The sequence below is a fragment of the Limulus polyphemus genome, unplaced genomic scaffold (assembly GCF_000517525.1).
Source record: "Limulus polyphemus unplaced genomic scaffold, Limulus_polyphemus-2.1.2 Scaffold1032, whole genome shotgun sequence".
NCBI classification, from domain to species: domain Eukaryota; kingdom Metazoa; phylum Arthropoda; class Merostomata; order Xiphosura; family Limulidae; genus Limulus; species Limulus polyphemus.
The window spans coordinates 85902-106301 of record NW_013666642.1 but is presented as its reverse complement, the minus strand read 5'-3'; the positions used below and the strand labels follow the sequence as shown (position 1 = coordinate 106301).

The 20400-nt window shown below is 32.4% G+C and overlaps 1 protein-coding gene across 4 annotated transcripts in view; it reads left to right on the top strand.

Annotated features, from left to right (window-relative positions):
- The window catches only part of LOC106461794 (F-box/WD repeat-containing protein 5-like), a 49391-nt gene that overhangs the window by 6725 nt on the left and 22266 nt on the right, over nucleotides 1–20400 (top strand). For all 4 annotated transcript variants that reach the window (XM_022388860.1, XM_022388862.1, XM_022388861.1 and 1 more), the window contains exons 3-5: nucleotides 5836–6010; nucleotides 14944–15591; nucleotides 18974–19202. In XM_022388860.1, the coding sequence (XP_022244568.1) occupies nucleotides 5836–6010; nucleotides 14944–15591; nucleotides 18974–19202 (1052 nt within the window). The remainder of the gene's footprint in view (nucleotides 1–5835; nucleotides 6011–14943; nucleotides 15592–18973; nucleotides 19203–20400) is intronic.

Here is a 20400-nt window from a genome sequence, read left to right as displayed (position 1 = left end):
ATTTCACATGTGAAATTTGAAAATTTTCTTTTACAGAAAAGTATTTTTAATCTTAAGATGAATATTACTTTGCATATTGGATAGGCAACACGTGAAAAGAAAGAAAAGGCATGAGAAAATTATTGCTTTACAAACCTTAAGACCTAAGAATAAATTTGATATTTTGCGCATGAAAGCATTGTAATGTTTACTGATAATCTGCCATATTTCGTTAACATACACTTACTAATTTAAAAGTTATAGCATGAAAACTATAATAAGCACAAAATGGTTATGAGGTCCTGCTGAAAGAGTTAAACAACAAGTTCACATTTATGTACACATACTTGATGCTATGTGCAATATGTATACAGCTACATACAGTAAGTTTGCATTGCAAGAGCATCTTACTGCAGACAATTAAATGAACTGCAGCTGACTTGAGCAAATTATGTCTTTATAATGGCTGGAGATGACTTGAATGGGTAATGAAGAAAAAATGATGATGACAAAACCTTGCCGAAACATTGTACATTTGCTGTTATGTTAAACTTATATTAAAGTTTTTTCTTCATTACCCATTCAAGCCATCTCCAGCCATTATTAGTCTCAAAGTGGGTTCCTCGTCATCGAAATTATATCTTTAGTTAGCAGTCACTGTTACAAGAAGGTTAACAATCATAGTTTTTTAACATAAAATTGTTGATTAATTAGACATACCCAATATAATAATAAGTAAAAAACAGAACAGTGTAACACTGACAGTTCAGTTATAAAATGAATATAGACTTTCAGCTATAGCAAAATGTTCAAAGAAAATGTTATATTATGTCCATTGATTTTAACAATATTGTTGATTAATTAAACATACCCTTTGGGAAAGTAAGAGATGCACAGTTACACAGCTGCTTCGTTACAGTATTAAAATGATTAGTCTTTGAATATGTTTTATGTTTCATACTTGTATCATAACACTTCTCTTGCATCTTGTACACTTGACATTTAGTATCTTTTATGAAAGCAATGCAGCTGCTAAACATACCCTCCTCCACCCACCGTACCTTCCCATAATGGTTTGAATCTCCAAGGCACAGAAGGATCTGCTAAGTATAATGTTTTGGTAGTGCTGTGCATATGTATGTCTGTTGTTTTTAATACAACAACTTTTATTTAAGTAATGGGCAATATACAAATCAAAAAAGTGAATTTTCTGTGTAAGTGTGATTACTATTCAAACATTGTCAGAAGTTCTTTGTTAATAAAACAAAAAGAATTTGATGCTGCTTGAATGCAAATGTTAGAGCTAGCTTTGAATTCCTGGTTAATGAACAAACTTTCAATCACAACCCTAATTTGTATATATTTTTAATTTGTTTCTTTTTCTTCTTTATGACCAAGTTGGATCAGCTGTCTGAATTTTTCATGGGCAAATTTTAGTGCATAAGGTTATCAAACTTTTGCTTTTGAAAAGCTTATTTTTCACTGTTAATAATAGGGATGAATTTAACAAATTTTAACTTGTTACTGTTCACACCTTGGGACCAGATTTATTGTGATCTAATGAAAGTATTTCCTGTAACAAATATGTGCATTTTGAAAATTACACATGGTCCATTTCATTTCAATATAGTCTTAAGTATTATTATCTTACAGTGGCTAAATCTGCTGACATATTTTATATGTGGTGGCAACTTATTTTTGTTTATGCATATGACATTATTTATCTTTGCTTATTCTACCTTTACAATGTATGCCCTTAAGAACTGTATCCCATAATTAATTGGTTTTGTCTTTCTTATTTCTCCATCTATTGGGGTTTTTTGCAGTGCTTCAGACTTTTATTCTACCAAAATTTGTAGTTTTCCTTTATACTAAAATCTTTTCAATTTAAGTTAGATCTGGCACAAGAGCTGCTTCTTCCTAACCGTGGAAGAGTGCAGATATAATTCACTTCTGATTCAGGAAAAATGTCTTCAAGAGTTTTTCTTTCTGATCATTTGGTATTTACTCATACTTTTTTCAGGATTTGTATGTGTGATTAAAACCTGGAAAATGCTTGAATTTGGGTTTGAAAATTTCACTCCTGGCATTTTCATAAGATTGGTTTTTAAAAAGTGCTTACAAATTATTTGTGCAAGGAAAGAAAATAATTTCTGCCCAAGTTTATTAAATTAAAATCCTTTTCGGTATAACATTTTGTACAAGAATTATAACTAAAAAGATTGTAATTTTTAATGTATCAGTTGATTATTATGCCTACCCTCTTGTGATTACTGTGATAAGTATTACATTTACATCTTGTGATAAAGAAATAAAAATTACTTGTAGTTACAGTGAAAGCATTGTATCATTTTTATCTAGTTACAAAATTAAAAGCCATAAAAATTTCAGAAACATAAGAGACATCATAATTAGTTGAAAATTAGTTCAAGTAAACATGATACAAGTCTTTAACACTGGGCCTTGTCAACTAAAATGTAAATAAAAATTACATAAAATAAGAATTGATTAACAGGTCTATAAGGGTTATAATTTCATTGTATAAGTCAATTGTTAGGCCACATTTGGAGTATCATGTACAGTCTTAGGCTCCTTACCTTAAGAAGGATGTTGAATATTTGGAAAGGATTCAAGGAGGGCTACTTTAATGATACCTGGGATGCAAAGGTTGCCATATGAGGACAGGTTAATATCTCTTATGTTATTTTCTCTTGAAAAAAGAATATTTAACCCATTGACTGCTGATTTGCCATATAGGGTATGGTCCACCTCTGGCAGTTGAATGCAAGTGTGCTGTATATGGTGTACAACTTGCAGAAATTCTGTATGTGTTTAGAGAAGCCACAGTCAGTGGGTTAAAGGGAATTTGATTGAGGTGTTTAAGATTGTCAAAAGAATTTATAGTGTTGTTGCATCATCTTTTTTATATTTAATGTTAGGAACAGTAAGACTAGGAGACACAAATACAAATTTTGACAGAGTGGGAGTCATCTTAGGCTAAGACACCTTTATTTTTCTAACAGAGTTTCTTTACCTTTGGAATGGGTTGTCTTCAATTGTAGTAAATGCAGTAAATTTCAGGGAGTTTAAGGGAAGGCTTGATAATTGTTTGAGTGTTTTATTTTTATTTTAAAGTTTAAATTAGTGAATTGGATGGCTTAGATGGACAAAGCCACTTTTTTCCTTAAACTAGATGTTATATGTTAAATAAAACATGATCTTAGAAAATGGCTACCTGCCCTTGGATATGGAGTATGCCAAGGATAAGGAACAAGTCTGATGGACTAATCAATGTAAGCAGAGGTTAGGTAAGAGAATGGATGAACATGACCTGTGGGTATTTCCATTAATGGAAGGCTTTGTGGTATTTTCAGGTGAACTGATTTTCCTTTGAGTATCAAATAGTTAGACCAGTTAATAACAGTGGACTCAGTAAGGAAGTAAGGAGAGCAGTCTGTTTGGTAACTTAACTGAGTTTCAAGTTGCATCAGAAAATAAATAGGTTTGACATGTTTGGAAGATAGTGAGAACAATTGTTCTTTAGACACAGAAGAAAAAAATGTGTATACCTGCATTGGCATTTAATGCCTATACGGGAAGAGTGAATAGCTTGTCAGCTTTCCATCTTTTAAGACGAATCTTTGTCAGGCTAGCCATGCTAAAAACTGAAAAATAAAGTATCCTTAGTTCAATAAGTAAACTCGATTTCTTTTTCCTGTTGACAGTTTCATGATCTTTGTTTTCTTACTTCATTGGTTTATTTGTAACATTCAGATAATGTCAACTCAGCCAGCAAAGGATATCAGAGTTGCTAATTCTTTCAGTCTAGATGCTATATGTTACTACAGTGTCCTCTTGTGAAGAATATACATTACCTACTAGAGAGAACAATGAAAGAAAGCAAGTATAATAAGGTAACCTCAAAGACTTCCTGGACCATGAATTTATGCTAAAACTGCATACAAACTAAATAGACAAAAAATATTAAAAATTCTTATGCCACTAAAGCAGGTAGAAAACATATGATATGACTGCATATCATTGCTTTTGTTTTCTTTGCTTAAGTGTAAATATGTTGTTCGTAGATATCACCTTTCTTGAGTTGTCATAATAAACCTACAAAAGGTGTGAGATAATCTTGAAACTGCAGTATATTAGACACTAAAGAGAATCTTAAACCCCAGATAAAACATTTTGTTTTCTAACTTACCCAAGGTATGGGTAGACAAGTTATAAGTTATTTTATTGGGGAAATATGAAATGCTGTTCCCTGTTTGTAGCAGTTTCTTAAGGTGGTTTAACATGCATGTCTTAAACTAATTATTGTAAGTGTGCATCCAATTCAACAGGCTGATTGCACAGAATCCATAAACTCTGTATTTGGCAACTTAACCAGTATATCTTCATGTGAAACAGCCTGAATACCCATTTAATTTTCCAGCTGCATGAGATATGCAAATGTTAAATGGGTGTTACGGCTGGAAGCTTTATCTTGGTAAACCCATACTCCCATTGGCCATGTTTCTAAACTTTTGGAGACTTTCAGTGATCTTATTCTTGGTGAGATGGAGATATATATTTAGATCTGTGGTGGTCCTTCGGGAGGCTCTGATTCTGCTAGTGAGGGCAATCCTCAACATTTTGGAGAGAGCCCTTAATTTCAACCCGGAGTAGTGGAACCTCGGCTATCTTGTTGGGGCTGGCCTATAGTGATTGCCACTTATGTACAGTTCCATCTGTGATACTAGAACTACGTTCAGGGTGAAGAGTATACCTGTTCTGGATGTAGTGCAGTTCTCCCACTCTTGTACCATTTTTATCTTGGTACACTTCTGTTCTATACAGATGCTTTCTGTATGGTTCGTGCCTGCACTGGCCCCTCCACCTTTTCAATGTGGGATTCTAGCTATAGTGTCAGCAGAGGTAAGTATGTTTTGGAAGTTAACATTTTCTTAAGTTGAAAATGTATTTCCAATAATACTTACTTCCGCTGACACTCTTCCTCCCTACTAAGAGCCAGTGTTAGAGACTGGAATGGTGTTAGTCTCGAAAAAGTGATATAATTATCTGATTGAGGTGCTTATTTACATCACCAGGATAGAGGATGCATTGATGTAGATGGAGAGTATCATGAGACATATTACCAAGGGCAATTGAGTGGGGTATAAAAGACTGGAGCAAGTGAGAAAAAATCAGACCAATGCTTAGATAGGCAAAGAAGAAACACTGGCAGTCAGACCTATAAGTGTCAGTGGAGGTAAGTATTCTTGGAAATACATTTTCATTTAGGAAAATGTTAACTCTTAGTGACATCACACTCCCAATGAAATACCAAACAATGTCAAAATGTAGTTCTGACACAATCTTTCCACCTCAACTCTCTATTGGTTGTAATTGCCAGATGACTTTCTCATTTTTATATTCAAAATTGTTTTAATATACTTAACCCTCTGAAGATAGCAGAATTAAAACATGTGGAACCTTATTGTACATATCAAGCAAAACTATACATACTGTATTGTTTTAAAGACAAAAGAAAGTCACCCAAACTTCTGCTTTGAAGTATCTTATTTTGTTGTAAAAACTTTAGTAAAATTGTACCATGTAACTTTTTTTCATCAGGACCTCATTTCGAATGCTTGCTTGTCCTCAAATTCTTTTCATGCTACTTTCATTATTATTATTATTATCACAGTGGTGGTGAAATGTTTATTTATATATTTACCATTAAGCCCTCATTAATTGCTGATCTAGCCTTTTTGGTGACATATTGAGTTAATTGGGAGTTTTTTGGCACAGATTTGAAAAACTTTGAATGACTTATATATTGAATGAATGAACAAACACTGTTTACAGGTTTGGAACACTACTTTTCCAGCATCTGTTCGGTACAGTTCTGATATGAAGATGTACAGTTGGAATTACACTCAGTTCTCTCAATTTAATGAGTCTGATACTCTCTTATTGGTCTCAGGTGTACATTTTGGAGCTCACACAGCATCTGGAGAAATAGCTGTTTTCAACCTTTCAGGTAGGTCTGTGTAAGATTCATGAAATAAGTAATACTCGTAGAAATTATCTTTGCTGAAATATAATTCTTTATGACGAGCATGGTCAGAAGTACAAGATTGCAGTTTTGAAAAATAAGCAATGGAGGATTCTAAAAATACCTGCACACTAATCATTTGTTTGAGTATAATTTATCCTATGATGAGTATTTATTCATTCATTTATTAAAAGGATGTTACATTAACAATTTTGTGCCAGGAAAGCTCATCTATTTTGTACACAGTCAGTAACTCATGCCATGCAATAATCAGGCAACTCAAAGCTGTTTGTAAAGTTCCCTAGTTTTGATATACTTATTTTGAAATCTTCATAATAAAAGAAATGTGAAACGCAGAAAGATTTTTGCCTCCTCATTAGGAAAGAGCATAAAAATTAAGATATAAACAGTTAAAATGAATCTTAAATTTGTTATTAGTGTAACACTCAGTATGATTTGTACGGTGATGAGTATTATGAACATTCAGAATCAGTTTCTTCCAGCAATAATTTGATAGCATTATATGCACTTGGTGAAACTGACAATTATGTCATTAGTGTTTAAGGTATCACTAACTGTTATTTCTCTGCATTGGAATATTCAGTCTAGTGAATTGTCTCTTATTCATACGAGTTTTTCCTTCCACCTTCCTCTTAATTATTTTGTAAAATATTTGAGCTGAACTGCATAAATCAGTTGCAAGACTTCGTACTAGTATAAGGGAATGACTTGGATATATATATATATATATACAGAAACTTTAAGATTAAAATCAGGAAGAGACCATACAAAAGTTTGGAATTGAATTATACTGTATATGTTTCAAGCAGAAATAGATACATCAAGAGAAATAAGATCTATCAGTTGAATTTAACAAGTTTTTGATAGCTTGTGGTGCATTGTTTCTGGATAAAGTTCTCCAGTTTCTTGAAATGCTTCATCTTAACACATCTATGATATGTAGTTGAAGGTTTGTGTATAGTTCAAGATTTTGTTTTGGTTTGTTTAACGTTCTCTGTAATATATTATATTTTTGTATCCATAGTTAAATTATCTTCTTAAGTAATTTCAAGCAAGTTTCTTGTAGGATCCTGTTGATATCTGGGGATGAAAGTAATGATTGTAACTTCACTCATAAACATTTTGTTTGGACTTTAAAATCTCTTCATCTGATCAGGAAAGTTTCGAGATGGTTGGTCCATAACAGCTCCTAAGATTTTAGTTCAAGAGTACTTTAGGTAGTGTAGATATGGTAGAATATGGCCAATCTTTACCGAGGACGAATAATGATTAGGGAAAGAAAAAATAACAATTGAATGCTGATATTAGCATTTGCTGGTTTCACTAATTAGCAGTAAAATCCTTACTGTTTTGACCATAACTTATTATATCCAATGTATTGGGCTCACTATCTTAGAAAATATACCAAACAATACAGAACCTTTAGTGCACATTTTAGTTGTTTTTCAATATCCTTAATTTGAAAATGAACAACCATTTATTAATTTTGAGAACACAATTTCTAGAGAACAAATAAAGACAAGTTCCTTATCTTTATCACATAAACAAATTGTATCTCTCAGCCTTAATTTTGCTCTAACCCTTAATATTACCCCAACCATTGACATCATAGCTTCCATAGAAAAAGAAGCTGAAGAATTCTCAGTAACAGAAGGTAATAAGCTCATATTCCTACGTTCTCAACGCTTTAATAACACAAACCAATAGGACAGAATCTTACTCATCAGTCCAAACTTTCCAAAAAGATCCCTTAATACATATTTTACCAGCATATGAAAGAAACTATACAGTAATCTAGACAGGATCTTACAAAAAACTGGAAAAAATGATCCTACAAACAAAACGGAATGAGAAATCGAAACATTATCAACAGATTGAAACCAAACAACTATTAAATATTAGTTGACTGTGGAAGCAAATCTCCACATCTGTCTGGATTACCCAAAATACACAAGGTTAATGTACCATTTAGACTAGTAGTTAGTGTAGTAAACTCACTTTGCTACCACAAGTACCCTAATACCCAAAAAGTGCTATGTAGGTGACACATTTGTAATTTGATTTACACAGAAAAACAACCTCAACACCTAAGTTCTGTGAAACCATAAATAATACACCATATAAAAAGAATAAAACGGAACTCTGCAATTTCTAGACAGCTTTAGTCACAGTTCAGATCACCTCACCACTTGAGTATATAGTAACACACAAATAGATATTTGCACTACAAATCCAACTATTTACAGGCTGTTAAACAAGGAATCATTATAACAGAGACAAAGAAACTCTGCACTGAGGGTCAAATTGAAAAAGAAATTCTAGAAAATGTTTTTGAAATCAACTGTTATCCCTACCAGCTTAATCTCAGCCTCCTAAAACAAAAACAAAAGAGTTCCCAAACCCAATATGAAACCAAAATTATCATACATCCCTAAATTAGGCAAGAAACTCGAGGGGTTATGCCCAATACAACATAAAAGTATATTTAAATCTGGAAAACCCTTCCAAAACACCATAATAAAGTTAAAAAACCCATTAGCAAGTTAAAAAGGACTAATCTAAAAAATATTGTATTTTTTGAGGAATGATATACATTTGAGAAACTGGTCAAACTATAGAACAAAGACCAAAAGAACATAAGGATGCAATTAGCCTGACACATATGGAAAAAAGATTAGCATTAGCAGAACATAGTTACAAAGTTGCCATATTATAAACTGAGGTTGAAATCAAATTGTGGACACAGCTCACCATTGGAAAATCAGGAATATTAAATATTCCTTTCACCTTAAAGTTACACCAACCTATACTCAACTGAAAGCACAGCTTTTATATCAGTAAACTCTGTACAACCTCTCTCATCAGACTACGTGTAATGAATGATGATGTCACACAACAAAGTTCTGATATGATGACTCATTTTGATGCACAGATTAGCTATTTTCCTCTTGAAGTAATGCTATTCTGCCTTAGAGATTTTCATTCCACCAGCCTTGTGAAACTTTCATCTAAACTTCATGTGAAAACATGTCAATTTGTGCACTGCATGATGATATATCATGCAACAGAACCTCCACTAGTAGGAATGTGACATACCTCCCTGCACAAATGCTCCCTCTATGTTTATTTGTGAAAATCCTCATTCTTTTCCTTGGCAAACTTGTGCTAAGATGTGTTTATTTTTGGTGAGACTTGTTGAAGTAAATACTTCATCAATTTTACTTTGTATTATCTAACTTTCAATATGAATTCACAGATTAACATGAATTCTTTTTTCCGCTAATGTGGGTACAATTATCACTCACAGTTACCACCAACTTAGGAAGTATTTTGCCTTTTGAGGTTGTGACAACCATCATATATTGCAAACAGTGCCACTCAGGTTGACAAGTACAGTAAGAAGAAGAGCAACATAAGATCGTCCAAAGTGTGGTGGGTTCCATGTTAATGTCTGTACCCTCTTCTTCCATCCCTGCCAAACATTTCCCATCACAATTTTTGAAGCTAAATTTGAAGAGGATGAAATGGAGGGACTTTTCCAGCCTTACATATGCCTTTTACCTGTTGTTTCCTTTCTTCTCGTCTGTTAGTGCCACACCCAGCATTTACCCCAGGTTTCAATTTGCTTCCACTGTTTTATGCCTCATCCTTCTTGCCTTACCAGGTAACATATAGTTATTGTTTAGATACTTAGTGTATTTAGTCTTATTTCATTTTTTTTTCACATGTACACATAGACATTGATGATTGATAATATTTAATTATTCCTTACCATGTAAACATAGATGTTAATGTTTTGTTACAGTTAGTTGTCTTTTCTCACGTAACAAAGTCATTGATATTTCATTCCGGTTTATTACTTGTTATGTCGAAATATAGGGTAGTGTTTACATCGTTGTTACTTCTTCACGTGGTAAATAATGCTTAGTGTTAACTGATTATACCTTGCCATGTATACCTGACTATTCATGCTTGATTCTAGTTCCTTATTCTTTAACTTTTATACTTAAAAGATAATGTTTAGTTCTTCTTCATTACTCCTTTATGTATACATATAGGATATAGCATTTAGATGTAGGTTCTGGACCTATGTCATTTGAATGTGTTCATAATTTGTCATGTTCTGACAGCACTGCACATTGTTAAAGGCTGTCTTCTCGACATTTCTGCTTCCTTCCCAAAGTTTGGTTCCTCATCCACTGGTCTTCTGTTGTTTGCTTTCTCATTGTTCCTTCTCCTTCTGTTGCTTTGCCAGACCCCCCTTTGTTAACCTCCACTATTCTGGTCTCCAATGCCTCATTCCTCAGCCCTTGCTGTCTATGCCTTCTGCCTGGTCTGTCCCATCTTTTTTACTATGCATGCATTTCATCCTCTCCATCTCCTCCCTTAGGCTTGTGTTTGGTTTTGAGATATCCCTTCATTTCGCACCCATAAGACAGGGCTTCAGAGCACCAAACTGTATGAACTACCATAAAAATCTAATTCATCTTTAAAACAGAAGATGTGAAATTTCTGTGGGTAAAGTATAAACCTGAAAAAGTTGATTTATGATAATAGGATAACTCCTCAAGTCTCAACCCTGTCCTTCCCTTCTTAATTTTCCATCCCATTTGATCCACCCCACACATCGCTTTATTCTTGGGATATGAATACTTTTATCTTTGCATGTGGGTTTGTCCAGTTCACCTCCCTGATCATGTAGATGTCCCTTTGTCCCACTTCTGTCACCCTTCTGCCTCTTCCATGTGCTGAATATGGGATGTATGTATCACTGTGGTTTTGTTGTTATCATTTCCCTTTGACTCCATTACATTGTAACACATTCCTTCTTATTCACAGAATGGTTATCTTGTGATCTTTAATTCTCTTCTGTCTTGTTTTTAGGGTGGCATTTCCTCCATTTTCTGTTATTCCTGATGTCATAGTTCCCTTATTCATTGTTCTTTTCTACCCTCTTTCATTCCTTCCTCATCCACTGTCCCCCTTTATACTTCTTGCCTGATTGGATTATAATTGTGGTTCTTCATGCTCTTGACCAGATCTATATTGAACCTCAAGCAGATATTTCTTCACTCCCTCGACATGAATCCTATTCCCACTGGACATTGATAGACTTTGTACACATGTCTACGCTATTGTTTCTTCTTGCTTTCTCATTACTGCTCTTCTCCTTTGTCCTGGCTGGTTTTTCCTTCCCTCATTTTTCATGGCAGGGAAAAGTGGTTACTCCTTTTTTGATATATCACCTCTTTCATTTTCTCTTTTCGGTGTTACTTTTTTTCTGGACAAATGCTCTTGTTCTGTCTGGGCCACATAGTGTTTTTTTCATGTTGGATAATCAACATGAAAAAAAAAGGCATGAGAAAAACATTGCTTAACAAACCTTAAGACTTAATAAAAAAATTGATATTTTATGTATGAAAGCATTGTAATGTTTACTGGTAATCTTCCAAATTTCATTAAAATATGCTTATTAATTTCAAACATATAGCATGAAAACTAAAACAAGCACAAAATGATTTCAAGGTCAGTCCCAGGGACTGATTCCATACTGAAAGAATTAATAGCCAACTCTAATGTATCTCTCAATAACCTTACTCCCAGAACTGGTGATGGGCCTGCAGAGTCTTATGAGTGAGTGTTTCATAAGCATCCTTAACCCTATCAAGACAGGTTTTGCTGTGGGTAGGGGTCAGAAAGCATGTCATCACATTTATAGTCTTACATTCAAAATTGTATTGAACTACTATTTTATGAATGTAAAAGTTACTGACCATATCAAAATCATATAACTATGTAATTACAGTACTGTAGATACAACAAAATAATATTATACTTTAAACCTTTCCAGACGGGCCATGGGTCAAAGGCCATGTCATTGCGTTTGTTGACTCGCGTTCAAAATTTTATTCAACTACTATTTCATGAATTTATGTCAATACGTTTGGCATCCAAGTGTAGATTATAATTCAAATTTTAGTATTATGCATTAGTTAATTTCTTAATTTAAAAGTAAATATATAAAAAAAACAACCTAAATATAGATTTTTGTTGTCAAGTGGTATGTTGAATGCAGCTTTGGTTGAAATTTAGATTTTGGTGATGTCCAAATACAAAGTCTGTAGTTTCTTATGATTTTGAAACTCAAATTACCAGTATTGACAAGTTAGAATATAAGATAAGAACCTTTTATCTTTTCTGTTTACCAAGATATTAATATATTTAGTGAATCAACCAAGGTGGCCCCACCCACCTCTTCTGTTTTTGGAAATACTTGCTTACATTACCTACTTTGCTCTATGACGTGTGTATAACCAATTGAAAGCTTAGAATGTCCCCATGTAGCTTTCTCAACCTTTGCAAAGTGTTTATTTGGGAAAACCTTTCTTTTCATGGTAAAATCGAAGTGGGGAGGCAAGAGATAATGGAGCTCAAAATATCATGATTTTGAAGACCCAGATACAGCTTAGTTACTAAGCCTGATAAACTATAGTGGAATTTTGTGGTATTGATATAGTAATATATAATTTTTTATTATTTCAAAATGCATATATATAACCTAAAAAAAATTTGTTTCACATCCTCCTTGACAAGGCTTAGCAAATTATGGCAAACAGCAAGCAATTACAAACTTTGTAACTAGAAGAAATCATTGTTTTCTATATTTATTTACTTACTGTTCTATGTTTTAAGAAAAATAATATAAATATAAGAATTTATTTGTAAATAGTAATAATATATATACATATATAATGTAGTATAACTGAAAGTTGACTGTATTTCACAAAATACTGGTCCACTAGAACAAAGCCAAGACAGGTCACTTTGTAAAGGCAAGTTTTATACTATTGGATATGGTAACATGATTGAATGTGTGCTGCATTATTGCAACTTCTGTAATGCTAGTCAGACATGGTTGAAAGCTCAATAAAATAAAAACAATAAATATATATAGATGTATAATGTTATGAGATTTAAATTATTTAGACTAAACATTTTTTTTTTTGATAAAAGGGTTAGCACAAAGGATCACATATAAAGTGTAATAGACTTAAGATAAGACCCAAAACTCGAGTGCTTTCGAATTGTTGACTATACTTTTTCAAGACTAGACATATGTGGTTTCTTGTTATAATTTGTAGTTATTCTAGAATGAAAAAAGTGTAATTTATATCTATTTCCTAATTTTTTATGGTGGTTACGAGGTCGGTCATATTGACCAAACTTATACAGAGATACAAATAACAAATAAAATATAAAGTTGTTCTAAAAAAAATGTTTGATAATTATCTGGAGGCTATTATGAGGTTATAAAGATTTAGCATTTGAAATATGACAATTTTTTGATGCATAAAAGTATTTTTAATTTTCAAATCGAAAGTACTTTTCATGTTGGATAAAAAATGCATGAGCAAATCATTCCTAAAAAAATCTTAAAACTTAATTTAAAAAAACCCGATATTTTACGTACAAAAGCCTTGTAATGTTTACTGATACTGTGCAAAATTTTGTGAAGATAGGCTTACTGTATTAAAAGTTATTGTATGAAACTATAATAATTACAAAATGATTATGAGGTCAATTCCTGGGACTGAGCTTGTAGTGAGAGAATTAAATTGTGTCCACTCTGGTGCCCTCCTCTGTGACTGCATGGACCCTTAGTGTTTGATGGTTGAGGAGCTGTGCACAGATACTTTTCACTACTCTTGGTGGTGGACTGATGGTGGAAGATGTGAGCACACTTGGTACACTCTGAAAGTGTCCTAACCTTACTACAAATATTGGCCTTCTGATGGCTTGTGTGCAAGCTCTTAGATGGTCGTGTACCTATTCTGCCCATCCTTGTGACACCTTTCATGCTTCTTGCCTCTCCCTATCCTTCACTGTCATATCCCATGGGCCTCCTTTTAGTGCTCCAGAAAAGAAACTCATCTAGGTAATTTCTCACCAGCCCCTCTACCATCTCATCTTGGGATTCTAGTTAATCTGTGCAGGAAGGTGAGTCATAATATTAAAAGTTAACCTCATCTGAAAATGTATTTCTGATAGATACTCACCTCCATGCACATTTCCGCCATTCCTTCCCACTTTCCCAGTGCACTTTATAGATTGCCTCATCAAAGAATAATGATTTTTTGCATGTAAATGTAGATGGATCATTTGCATAGGGAGGTATGTTGCATTCCTATTGTTGGGGGGTTTTGTAAAGTGATGCATCATCACACAGTAGCACAAATTCACTTGTTTTCACATGAAATTTAGATGGGAGTTTCACAAGGTTGATGGGATGCAAATCTCTAAGGCAGAATAGCATGATTTCAAGAGAAAAAAGCTAGTCTGTGCACAGAGGTGAGTATGTATCACAAAATACATTTTCAGGTAAGGAAATACACCTATTCACATGGAGAAATAAATGCACAGGAAGGAACTTTATCAACAACAGTTACTAACAAAAAGATGCAACACAGTAAATAACTCAAGACTTTAACCTGAAGAAGGTCTCAATATAGAACCTAAAAACATTCATTCATATCTAGAAACAGGCAAAACAGCCCTTAAAACCCAAACTCCCACCTTGTTTACACTGCCTAAAATACTCTTGAAACAACTGTTTGTTCTTTTTCTTTAAAAAATCAATGTTTTCAATTAACTTGTTATTACACTGAGAGTCAGATCTACTTTATGTAAATGAGTTTAGTTAACAATCGTTTCACTAACTGGTGAACGGTCTTCTTTTTTTATCATCTATTTTTTATTAGTTTTTGAAATTATTATCTTGAGTCAAGATTTAGGAGCGTGTGTATGGTTTTTTTCTTCTTGCTCATTGTATGTAAAGCCCATAGTTAAAATGAAATATGTCTAAAGATATACCTAATTTCTTTTTCTTTGTGCTTTAGATTGTTTTACTCTTCAGTGCCGAGTTCTTAACAAACCTTATGATATTTTTGGAACCTGGTATACTGACGATTATCTTCTAGCTGGCCGCCTTCATTTTCTTGGTCATTTCATATCTTGCTCAGCTTTGTGGTTAAACAAGGCATGGCAGGAGAGCGATTCAGAAAAGAAACAGATAGTGAAACGCTTATTTAAGTTCTATAACAAAAGTGCTAGTTCTATTAGAACCATAATGATAGCTAATTGTCTTCAGTCTGAAGAATCCAGTGCAGAGGAATCAAATGGAGGCAATAAACCTGTTCTTGAATGTGGACAAAGAGAGCCTTCTACACTTCATCAACTTTCAGAACAGCTTGTTAAGGGTAATCCAGTCTCTCACAATGCTCTTTCCACATCTCAGTGGCCAGTCCCAAATTCCAGAAGACGACAAAGGTCCACAGAATCTAGTTCTATGGATGTGAAAGTAGACTTTAATGCTGAATGCCAGGAGGCATGCACAGTTTACAGTCCAATTCGATACAGTTTAGAATACAGGAGAGTGGAGAGTGCTAGAGAAGGAGTAGATAGTGATGATAATGATGATAATAACAGCACAAGCCCTGATTTTGAAGATCCACCACTGCCCTGGGATGAAGACTGGTTTGAATTAAGTAAGTGCATTCAGATTATTTTTCAGACTTTTAATTATGGCATTTTTCTCATTGATAGATTTTAAAAACAATGAAAGAATGGGAATAGTACTGTGTTAAAGATTTTACCTAATCTCATAAAAAAGGTGTCTGAATATATATTCTTATAATTGTTGCTGTCAGATTTTCTTTTCAAATAAGCTCAAAAAATGTTTTGTGGATTAATTTCAAAAATGGGCTCTGTCATTCGTAATCTTATAGTAGAGAACAAAAGAATTAATCAATAAACTAATGCAATTGTGAGCATGATTAGGATGTATGTTTAACTGAATGTGGATGGGTCAGTCCATTGGACTGACACTGTATTGGAGAAGGGATGTTGACTAATTCTGAATTTACTAGGTGTATCTCCGCAAGATGTGGTAAATTTTACTGAAATGTACAAGTTTCTTGGACTCAAAAAATCAGTTGTGTTACAAAAGTATTTGTACTCAAGATATGACTGTGAATTGATTACATCAAGTTGGAGTGTAAGGTAGTGTTCATGTGAAATAGAAGAATTCTTTTATCCACCATACAGTTGACATATTATATTTACATAACCCCTAAAACCTTCAAAATTATATCTACAGTTTTTGTTCTGTATCTCTGTGTACTATATCTAGTATTTACGTTCTTCTACCAATGAACTGCTGCTAAGTCAGCAGTGTAAGTTAAAATTATTAGTTGATAACTTTGCTGTCAAATACATACCATGCTGCATAGCACTGTGTAAAAGGTCATGGTGTATGTACTTTGGCCCCCACTCATGCACGTAGGGTTAAAATGTGTGTAACTTCCTTAATGGTTTCAGACACATTAGATTACTGCTTAACGTAAGACGTGCTATCCAATTAGTATCCCCCTTTTTGTCTTTTATGATTTATTTTAAATCAGGTTTGTATTTGATTTACTTTTGAGTTTGTTTGTGTCATTATATTAGTTTAACCTCTTTACTAAAATAGTTAGGTAACATCACCACTGGGGCTCTTGTAGTAATTCTTTGGTTAAACATTTTTGGCCTCTTTATTTGGTTACATGACCAATTTTTCTCATCTTGTTGGCTGATAGAACTTGCAAATCCATGTATGTCAGTGTTCTTTGTAATTGCTTTCTCTAACATTATATATGTTATTAGGTTATTTTTTGTAAGAAATTTGTTTGCTGTAAATTAAGACAGATTTCAGTTTTAACAAATCATTTCTTAATATTCTGTTAAAATGAAGAGGTAGTACTGAGATGTACTGAATTTTAATTGAACAGTCCTTTCCACTTTGATCCTACATTAAGTAATAGAAAATAATAAGCCTAAAACTAAGAAATCTAGTACTATAGGAAAAATAGCTTGTCAAGAAGCTTAAAGACATTGAGTGTTAACATGAAAAAAAGAGAAAAAATAATTTAAGATAAGGCCTTAACAAGTAATTGTTTTTGCAAACAGAAACAACTTTAATATATATGAAAGGACATATTTTTTTTAGTGCAGATGTGTACAGAAATAACAGCTAGATTGTTTCAGTAGTTTTTTTCATGTGTTTTTACTATTAAAAATGTGCAATTCCTAATTTCAGTATGTTATTCAGTTAATGGTAAGAGAATATTATTAAATTACTAATGAAATTTTTAGCATGTAGTTTGAGAAGAACTGAAAGAGTTACATAAAAATATTTCCTAATATGTACAAAATAATCTGAATAAAAAATGCAAGTGGTTTTATATGACTGGATGTGTTAATTTTCTGGAAACTGAAAACATTCATAATAAACAGAAATAGCTATTCATTTAGCATCTCTCTTTATAAGAAGTGAGCTAAAGATTATCTTAGTGACTGCTCGGTGTCAATTTTTACTCGCAGTTTGAGTGTAATCTATTAGGAAAGTTGTAAATGGATTCTAGAAGGAAATTCTTGCTTCATTACTTACATTGGTGTGAATTATCTAGTTTTTAGAAATGTTACAGCAAAATGTTTCTGAAAATATTAATAAATAATATAAGAAGAATTTAACAGTTTCATATAAAAGAAAAGGGATAGTAATAAATAATATTCTTTTTTGGACTTGTATTATTAACTGTTTTATAAGAATGTATGTTTCATTTGTTTTGAAACCTACCCCATCAGTCTTACGTTAGAAATAATACATTTCTAATAACTGTTTTTACTAATAACTTGTATATGTTTTGAAGATAATGCAGAGTGCCATCTTAATTCTGATTAATCTAAATGAACTAAGGAAATATTTCAAGACTTTGTAAGCACATTTTAATTTGTATGAAGTCGTATGTTTTGTAAGTAAGAATTGAGAAGTGACTTGTTAGAATGCTTGATTACGAGGAGTCATCATCTTCAAATGTTCACAAATTAATTTTTGCCATTTTTACCATTTTCCAACATACGTGTACGATGTTGTAAAATCCTTACTTTTATGTCCAATGTATAATGAATATAAGAAAAAAGTTTTTGGTGCCTTTTATGGAAAATTTGTTGCAGTGAAAAAAGAAAAGGTTGGGTATTAAGAAAATGTTAAACATATAAAATACTGCATATATTCCAGTTTCATTTGTAGTATGCATTGGGTGGTCTTGATCAATTATCATGAATAAGATATTGACGTGATGAAAATAGAGCTGAAAAAGAGAAATTTAGTGTCATAAATCATGACTAATCAAAATTAGTGTTTCCAATTATTGCTATTTTTGGTTATTCCAATTATCCAAATCCCTTGTGAGATTAATTGATTAGTTGAATGTAATTGATTAATGAGCCTGATGATTAACTGATTAGCAAATTTCACAAATCACCCAGCTCTGGTTATGTTGCTGAAAGCAAGTAGATTTTAGACATAATTTTCAAAAACTTTGATGATAAGGAACCAACTTTGAGACAACAAAGTTTGAAGGTGGTTTAAATAGTTATGAAGACAACTATTACATGTTTAACATAGTAACAAATTACAACAAAAGCCATCTTCAAACTGGTGTCTAAAAGTGGGTTCTGCATCATCAAATTTAATTTCAACGTGGTAATTACTCAAGGTTGTGTAAATCTAAACATTGTTTTTATTATCCTACATCAATCTTTCTAAGTAAGTTTTCTCACTTGTAGACCACCATAAACTAATTCTACCACACAACTATCTCTTGAACTTCATAACTTAAAGATAAAAATCTTCAAATGTGCCTTTCATTCATATGCAGTGCAGTTAATTGTAAATTTTGTTGTGACTATTCTGTATTTTAATCATTCATTATCTGTTTAATTTCTAAGTAAATAACTGTAAAGACACATTCTGTACATACATGTATGTGAGTAGAAGCTGTTGTGAAAGTTGTACAACTTACTGCATGTGTTTGTTTTTACATGCAGGTGAAGAAGATGGGTCTGAAGTGAGCAACAAAATTAACATTTTCCAAGAAAACTTTAGGGATAATGATGTAGAAAGTGAAAAAGAAGAGAGAGAAACAGTTGACAGTATAGAGGAAGATTTAAGTGGAGAGAAATTATTGGATCCACGAGAAAAGTATTTAATATTCACTACAGGTTCATTGACGTACACTCCTCATCAAATTGGTTTCAAAAGAATAAAGCCATTCAAGTAAGCTGGCATATTATTTTTTTTTTTGAATATTGTTTAAAAATTCTAGTTACATTTACAATTTACAAAAAAGTCTTTAGAAGCATAGGGGTTTTAGTTTACAAAAATATTTATTTTAAAAGGCATTTACGTAAATGTATGATAAGTTAATTTAAAGGGCTTGCCATAACGTTATTGCCATAATAAAGTTTTCTTTTTTCATAACTAGATAATTAGGAATAATGAGATTTTGGTTTCAAGTTCCAAAAAATCAATTTTTGGAGAATTGCAACAAGAATTACCTGTTGTGAATTGGACAAATGAATTTATTAAAGTTGTGTATCAAATGTGGAGAAATTTTTAAGTAATGTTTTAAATATTCAAGATAAACATATTCATTTCAGACAGAAAAAAAAGGTGGGTGCAAGTAAAAAAAAAACAAGTTGGCTTAACCAATTACCTGCCATGGACATTTTGTCTTATCGTGAGGGCAAAATCACATTTGTGAACTGAAAAAATTATAGAAAACTTATCTTTTATTGGATTTCAGATTTTATTTTTGTAAATAGTAGCGTAACATTCAGTTATAAACATATATATATACAAAATTTATTATTTAATGAAGTTTAAAGAGGAATTTAATGAAAAAAAAATCCTAAAATATGTTTCAGATTCTAAATAAGTGCCCTCTAAGAAGAAAATTTTTTTAAAAATTGGTACAAAAATTTTTCCTTCCACTTCAGCACTGGTCCTGCCATCTATGATTGAAATCTAAACCTTTTTCTAGTCTGTTTTCTTTATAAAACAGAGTCTGGGCATGTTAAGCCTCAGTTGTAAAACTTTTAGCCAATCGTGGTTGAATGTGTCAATTTCAGTACCATGTTATTCCAATCACTGTATTTCACATTTGACAAATCATAGGATGATAAGCAAAGGACGTGATGAAACATTGTTCTCTGGATTTTACAATATGAATATGTGTGGTGCTTATTATAGTAACTGCCATTTTATGTAGAGGTTGTATTTAGTATTGGCTAATAGTACTTTACTGTAAGCATTAGAAAATTTGCTTCTGGAAGAAACTGCATGGGATGTACGTGACTTTTATTATTTTTCTGTAGTAGCTTAAGTCATGCTCTATCGTATATCTACTTATATTAATCATTATATTGATAAATTAACTCAAAATAGATATATTTTTTAGGAAAGAAGTTGATCC